This window comes from Austrofundulus limnaeus, unplaced genomic scaffold (genome assembly GCF_001266775.1).
Source record: "Austrofundulus limnaeus strain Quisiro unplaced genomic scaffold, Austrofundulus_limnaeus-1.0 Scaffold97, whole genome shotgun sequence".
Classification (NCBI taxonomy): domain Eukaryota; kingdom Metazoa; phylum Chordata; class Actinopteri; order Cyprinodontiformes; family Rivulidae; genus Austrofundulus; species Austrofundulus limnaeus.
In genome coordinates, this window is record NW_013952499.1 from 709,023 (window position 1) to 716,551 (window position 7,529).

General features: G+C 34.8%; 1 protein-coding gene across 1 annotated transcript; it reads right to left on the reverse strand.

The window, feature by feature from the left end:
- Positions 1 to 729: 729 nt before the first annotated feature.
- On the reverse strand, positions 730 to 5,746 carry LOC106520784 (putative ferric-chelate reductase 1). Its single transcript, XM_014013041.1, has 7 exons — positions 5,673 to 5,746; positions 5,404 to 5,498; positions 4,639 to 4,848; positions 2,598 to 2,696; positions 2,338 to 2,488; positions 2,051 to 2,188; positions 730 to 1,509 (listed from the first exon to the last, which is right to left on the reverse strand). The coding sequence occupies exons 2-7, from the start codon at positions 5,494 to 5,496 to the stop codon at positions 1,457 to 1,459; spliced, it is 744 nt and encodes a 247-aa protein (XP_013868495.1). The 5' UTR covers positions 5,497 to 5,498; positions 5,673 to 5,746; the 3' UTR covers positions 730 to 1,456.
- Between the last annotated feature and the right edge of the window lie 1,783 nt (positions 5,747 to 7,529).

The following is a 7,529-nucleotide window of genomic DNA, read 5'->3' on the forward strand; positions in this document are numbered from 1 at the left end:
TGAAAATAGGCACTGGGAAACATAAGTACCGATGAACATAAATACCAGAAAACACAAGTACTGATGAACATAAGTACCAATGAACATAGGTACTGGAAAACATAAGTACCAATGAACATAGGTCCTGGGGAACATAAGTACCGATGAACATAGGTACCAGGAAACACAAGTACTGATGAACATGTACCAGTGAACATTGGTACTGGAAAACATAAGTACCAATGTACATAGGTACCAGGAAACACAAGTACTCATGAACAGAAGTACMWATGAACATAGGTACTGGAAAACATAAGTACCGATTTTATAGGTACCAGGAAACACAAGTACTGATGAACAGAAGTACTGGAAAACATAAGTACCACTGAACATAGGTACTGGGAAACGTAAGTATCAATGAACCGGGAAACATAAATACCAGGGAAAATAGGTACTGGGTAACATTTGGTACTGTATAATATAAGAACTGGTGAAYGGTACTGTGGAACAAAAGTACCACTGACTGTAGGTGCAGCTGAATATAAGTACTGGAAAACATTTGTTACTGCATAATATAAGTACTGGTGAACATATAGGTTCTAGAGATAGGTAATGGTGAACATAGATAGTAGACATAAGTACAGATGAAGTATCAGGAAAAGGTCATCCCTACATTTTTTTGGTACAATGCCTGCACTGTAATTCAACATTTTTTTATTTGTTTTAAAAAACATTCGAAGGGGAGCCAAGCATGTTTGATGACTTTTATTATTAACTCTGGGAGAACATAAGTACAGGAGAACACAGACCCTTCTCTGGTTGTAGAGTCCGACCAGTGCACCTGTTCTCTATTATGATCTCTATGCTGTGAACTCAATGGGTTTCGCTTGAGTAAAGTTGAACAGAAAAATGTTGTCAGATGGCTCTTTATTTATTTTTCCTCTGTACCGTGACCAAAGGTGCGCCCGCCACGACAAACAAGAGTCAAACTAYGTTTTTTTGTTTGTTTTTCAGGTCACATGAGATCTTTAATTCATCCGATGAACAAAGAGACTCCTGATGAGTCTTTTTCTCTTTTTTTTACTTACAAAACAAAACCTTGAGCTGGAACCGGTCCTTCTCAAAGAAAGYTGACTCAGCGTCAGCTCAGGTTAAMCAGCAGGTTATTACCAACAAATTAACTCCTGGATAAAAGTTGTGATGAACAAAAAGATAGAATACATTTAAATTAATTACAAAATTTAAAAAACAAACATTTAATTATTAAAAACATGAGTGGTTTGCAGACGGTACTTGACTGGTTTCTTCATTTCTAAGCATTAACAAACTGTGCAAAAAGACATTTATATACTGTAGTTTAAGGGGAAAAAACACTTCATAAACAGAATGACACTCAGTTTTTTGTTGTTTTAAACATCAACTTCCTTCACCGTGTCGTCTTTGTTTTTTTTGTGTTTGTTTTTTTTTTTGCTTGGATTCAGGCCGTTTTCAGAAAGGCCAGTGAGAGGATGCCTGTCAGGAGCAGCACACCTGGATGGGAAAAAGATAAAAAAAAAAAACAAATTTGCGTAATTTAATACAAAATAGAGGTTATATTTACACATAACTAAGGAAAATTCCCAATCTAATGTTGGTTTTGATGTGAACAACCTTGACTAAGAGCGTGAGATTCAATCGTTCAGCTCTACTGACCGTGAGAGCAGTAGAATTTTGTTTTCTCAACAAGATGAGAGCCCGGTTCTTTGACTCATACTCAAAATAATGGTTTTGAAAAGACACGAGTACGACATCAGGTGTGCAGAGAACAGGATTATCGATTCCGAGAAACGTACTGTGGAACGTAGGTAACWAAGATACCGGAGAACATAGGTATCAGATTAGTTTAGTTAATTCCTCAAACAGAATTGTTTTAAGAAGCTTAATGCCAAAATAACAGCGGTGGATCAGCGGTCAGAGCCCAAGTCTCATAATCCTGAGGCTACAGGTTCGAGCTCGGGAATAAAAGCTATCGCCAGATCTTTAGAGTGACTCCAGTGAATGCAGATAAGATCTGTAGATCTGTGTGATTTACCTTCAGAGTGGAGAGCCCGGTTGCTTCCTGATGCTGGCGTAGTGGTGTTTGGTGCAGTTGTGGTGTTTGCTACGTTTGCTGTCGGGTTGGCTAGGTCCAGTACACCAGCGCGGAAGGTTTGAGCGAACACCAGACTTTCTAATGAGAAACAAAACATCGAAATTCAGAGTTACGTTGTTTAAATTTATTATCCAAATCTGTAAACTCTTATGATTTCTATCACGCTCCTGCTGTCCTTGGGTCAAAAATCTAAATGAAAAGTAAAGGCTACAGTAAATTATTCTCACCTCCGTTTAGAGTTCCAGACGCGAGACTGAAGCTGAAAGCGTTGTCCTGGCTCCTGAGGAGGCTGGCGGTGCCGGAGACAGTCAGATTTGCAACACTGAACTCGCACTGGATCTTGGTCGTATTTGCCAGTCCTCGAATTTGTGTCACAGTCTGCAAACATGAAATAAACAGTTGTTTGTGTTTATTTTCTGAGACACAGAGGTTTTACTGCTGGTAGACTTTATTTATGTTAAACTTGTGTTCAGGATCAGTGTCTCACCCTGTTAAACCGTGTCACATTTCCAGCTGAGTTCATCATAAACGTCTGGAAGGAGAAGGTTGAATTGTTCTGAATGCATGCAAAGATAAGCCCGGCATTCTGGAAAAGAAGCGGTGGATAAAGATTAATGTACTGCATGAACACATGGTATAAGGACAGGAGGAAGTAAATTAAGGGATAAAGAGCTCATTTATCATGTGGATTTATGCTTTAGTACACATTCAGGGCATGAAATCAACAACAATAATATATTTTGAACCAAACTCAGAATTGTACTTCCTGTTATGAAGCACCTGAACTGTTGGATTTTCCACCGTTTAAAAACAAAGTATTTACATTTCCTGCTTCACATTTCAGTGGACTCAAGGTTATATTACATTTCTCTCTACGACTTAACTTTGTTTACTTAGGATAGAACTAGTTGCACTTTAAACAGCATGTTTCCTTAAACAAAACAGAACTTTTGAGCTTCCAGTCCTAGTGTTTTTTTGTCTTTTTTCCCCACCATCCTACCTTTTTCTAGCTGTTTAATTTTTTTTTAGTGTTTCCTCATAAAAATCATCAGCTGTATCACGATACAATATTATCTCAGTTTGTTTGGATGATGATACATTGTTTCTCAATATCACAAAGTCTTTCATGCTACGATTTTGATTCACAAGTCTACACCAGATATGACATTTATCTAACAATCATTTAATAAATGCGTTGGATCGACATATAAACAATCAACATCAGGCGTGATGTACTGATGTTTTTGTTTTGCCTCGTTTTGAATCGATGTATTGTTACACCACCAGCAACTTATTGTATTCTGATGTGCTTTTGTTCTAAGGTGGATGTATGAATTCATCTTATTATTTAAATCTTGTATGTTAAACCCACGTACTGTATTCATGTGTATTTAACATATAGGCTATTACAAATGGTCTGAATAGTCCAAAAATTTATCATCTTATAAAATATGTTGCTTTTAGTAAGAAATTGGTTATAGTGTGGTCAGTACATTAAATTATTAAAAAACGATTTCATTGTTAGATTAGTCTATTTGGAAATTACCTGAAATATTGCCCAGGTGTCTTAAAAATAGCTTTAGCTTGCTAGGCTAGTTTTTTAGCATTGCTAGTGCCCATATACATTTTAAATACATTTTATACATTGTATTTATATAATTGAAAGTACTGATTATTATTGTATGTATTTTCTTAAATATAGTTTAATGTACTTCATCAATTCAACTTAAATGTAAAGTCTGAGGTTCAAATATTGACGTGACTTGCTAACATGCTAGTTTTACGTTTATTTCAATGTTCAACAGCTTAAAGGTCATGAGAAATTAAATGAGGCACATTCTTTAAATGGCTAACTACATATTTTACCGAAAAAATTAAATGTCCGCTTCTGTCTTCTTTGTGTCTGTTTGTGGCAATAAACTAATTTGGCTAACTTTTTAGCTGCGCTAACCAAAACAGCTAAATGCACACAGCTCAGCAATCAACGTAGATGTATCACATCAACCTGTTATGTTATTGTATTTCAATAAATATTCTACAGTATTTTGTTGAGATGGTAATTATAAAACTTAAGTCCACAAATGTGAAACAAAAAATTGCATTTGTTAGAGTTGAGTAAAAATCTGAATTAAACAATAAATTTAACTGTAACATGATCATTATTCCTGCAATTCTACTGGATTCTTGGTAACTTTTATATGAGGGAATATCTAATGCATAATGCATTTTAATAGTTTGGATTTTGAAAACCATGGATCCAGTATCACTTTATGAAACTAAAGTTTTAAGAGGCCATAACTTGTTTTTCCTTTTTTTTAAATCTGCGAAATTCAAGAAATCAAAGCTTTCAAAATAGTGTTTTTTCTGTAAGCAAAAATCCCAAACTTATAGTTAAGCTTATCGCAGGTATGAAAAATGAAAGGTTTTATGAAACTTTGTTTGGATGGAAGTTTATGTGTTTTGTTCCTTGTTTTCAGGACTATGTTGTTCTGATGTTGCCGTAGGGTGATCAGGTTTGTGTGTCGTACCGTAGTTGAGTTTGGGTTGAGCTGCAGAGCAACAAATTCTGTGGAGTTTCCTGTGACGTTTCCACTCAGCTGAAAGAAAAAGTCATTTGCAGTTGCATTTACGACCGCCGAAGAGCCAAAAAGACAGCCGCTGCTTCCCGCGGGGTCACAGGCGTTTGGTTGCTGCACACACAGTTTGGTGGACCCACATCCTGTCCTGGTGATGTTGACCTGGTTCAGACACAAACCCACACAGAAGTCAGTTATCAGAACTTTTTATAGAAATCAATTTTTTAATTGTAAAAGAGAATCGTTTTTTATGTTTTTTTAATTGTTTTTTATTGTTTAGCCCAAAAAACAAAATGGCTGCAAGTTAATAGATGATCAAATTTCAAGTTTTACAAACGGATAACTTTTCAAGGTGGAACAAGGAAACAAGTAGTGAGTTTTTATTGCTGTGTTTAAATACCATTAACCATAGAAAGTCAACAATAAAGAGTCAGAGTTCCTGCTAATGAGTAACTTTTTGAGATAATCTCAGTCACTAAACTCTGAGTAAACATTAGTTACAAGTTAACACCAATCAATACATGTATTTATCCAATATTTGATTTTTCACTTTTACTCCAGCATTTCTGACCAATTTAGTCACTTCCTAATGAGTACAACTGCAACAGACTATAAAGACGTTTGTTTTTAATGTACTGCTTTTGGGGTTTTTCCATTAAAGTATGAAAGTTGTGGAACAAATACAACAAAAATGTTTCTTTCAAATTAAAAACTAACCGTAACATTTGTGGCAAATGAAAACTGTGCCTGGACGCCCGATGTCCCGAAAACCATCAGTGTGGCGAAGAACAGGATCAACGTTCGCTCCATCCCTGACAGGATGAAACAAAAAACAATAAAACTACTAAACTAAAAGACAAACATTTACAAATAGATCTAAATTTAAGCAAACTATTCTTAAATTGATAAAAAATTAAACATATTTTTGAGTAAATTTAATTGAATGTCATTAGAATAAGTTTGAAAAATTAATTGAAAAGACTTACTTTATTTTCTGAAGGTTAACGGTTAAGTTGAAGGATCTCAGCGTTGATGCTCAGAGGTTGTGATGAGGCAGGACGCGTGGCCGAGCTTTTTTGTTTCCACCTTAAACGAGGCGTGGTTTTCAGATAACATACCTGTTTGACCACCTGGATGTTGGGGTGTGTCCTTGTGCTTTTTTATGTGTCAATGGAAAGTAGGAAAAAATGAGGTGGTTTCTGTAAAACAAGCCCTGTTGCTCCGAAAAAGAAAAAAATATGCTTCCCAGAACAAAACCAGGTTGATCAAAAATATAAAACATCTCAAATATATTTTTAGCCACTATTTCAATCTTTAAACTTTAAATCAAACAAAAACTTCATAAGTTAAATCAGAATTTGTGGTTTGAAAAACCGCATAAATAAAACACCAAATGAAACATATCAGAGGCTGTAAGATGTTTTAACAAAAAGTAAGAAAACGTGTGTTTTAGTGATTACTTTAGCGTAACAACACTTGTTGGGAACTTTTTGTGAAACTCGACATCCAAGCCTGGTGTCATTTATTGAAATGGATGATTAAAACCTGAAGAAAGAAGGGCATATTCTCAATTTAACAGCTTTCTATGCATTGGTAGCATGTGGAAGAACCATATACAGCCACAACAGCCTGGCAATCCAACCAGTGTGGTTGTGTTCAATGGAGGGAACATAAAAGCTTAAGTTAACAGGCTTTTGAAGTTAAAACAAAGAAACAATTAATTACATTTTATTTAAAATTAATTAAAGCACAAATGAAAAGATAACAAATGGGAAATATAATCATTATTTAAAAGATTTGGAATGTTACACACTAAACAAATGATGTGTCACTGTTTGAGGGCTGGGTAAAAAAAAAAAACCCAAAAACCGGACAGTTCAGTGTTGTTGTTTGATGATAAAGTTCAGCACGTTCCTATCTGATTAGCTTATAGTCCTGAATCAGTCATGAGGTAGTTGAATGCCTTAATAACTGTATCATCACGCTAAAGGTGACAGACGCACAAAAGAATAAAATAATGACGTCATAGTTAAGACACTTGTCTGTAAGAGATTTGACTGAAATAGTTTTAACTGGATTCGTGGAAAATACAGTCAGCAAAAAAACTAAAGGATGACTCAGGACTTTTGCACAGAACTGTGTATAAATTACACAAAGATAGTCTGTTCTAGGAAAACTAATATGGAACTCAGCTAGTGTAGTATTGTTCTTTTTTTCATGTTCCCAAAGCTTTATGTCGAGAATTAAAAGTGATTGTCGAACGCTGATGGTGACAAAATACATCAATAGGGTTTTTGAAATGGTTTCACTGCAATTTCCAATAAAACAACAACTTCCTACTAGTGTTAATAGCCTGTTCTCATATGACCTACAGAACAAACCAGATAAAAGATGGCAACATTTAAATAAGAGGACCGTGAAATGGAAGCTGTTCAAACTAAAAAATTACCATATCATGTTTCATATTATAGTATTATGACCATTATTTGTATATGTTTTAATAGACTTAAAGTTTTGCTATTATTGTTACCAAATAAGCTGAATATTTGCTGTAATACAGTAACATGAAGTTAGACATAATATGTCAGATTTATACAGTATATTGCCAGCAAAACACTATTTTTCCTCCTTTTAGCCATCTTGACTAGCACTGCTAACAAGTTACTGTTCACTAGTTTAAATAAGCAAAGAAAAATGGAAAATAGCTGTGGCTATCTGAACCTTTAGATAAAATATAGTTAACCATTTAAAGAATGGTTTAAAGCAAGTAAACTGTTTTTTATATTCATTATCAAAATTAAGAAATTTTATGTTAAAAAAACGACACATGACGACGTGTAGCT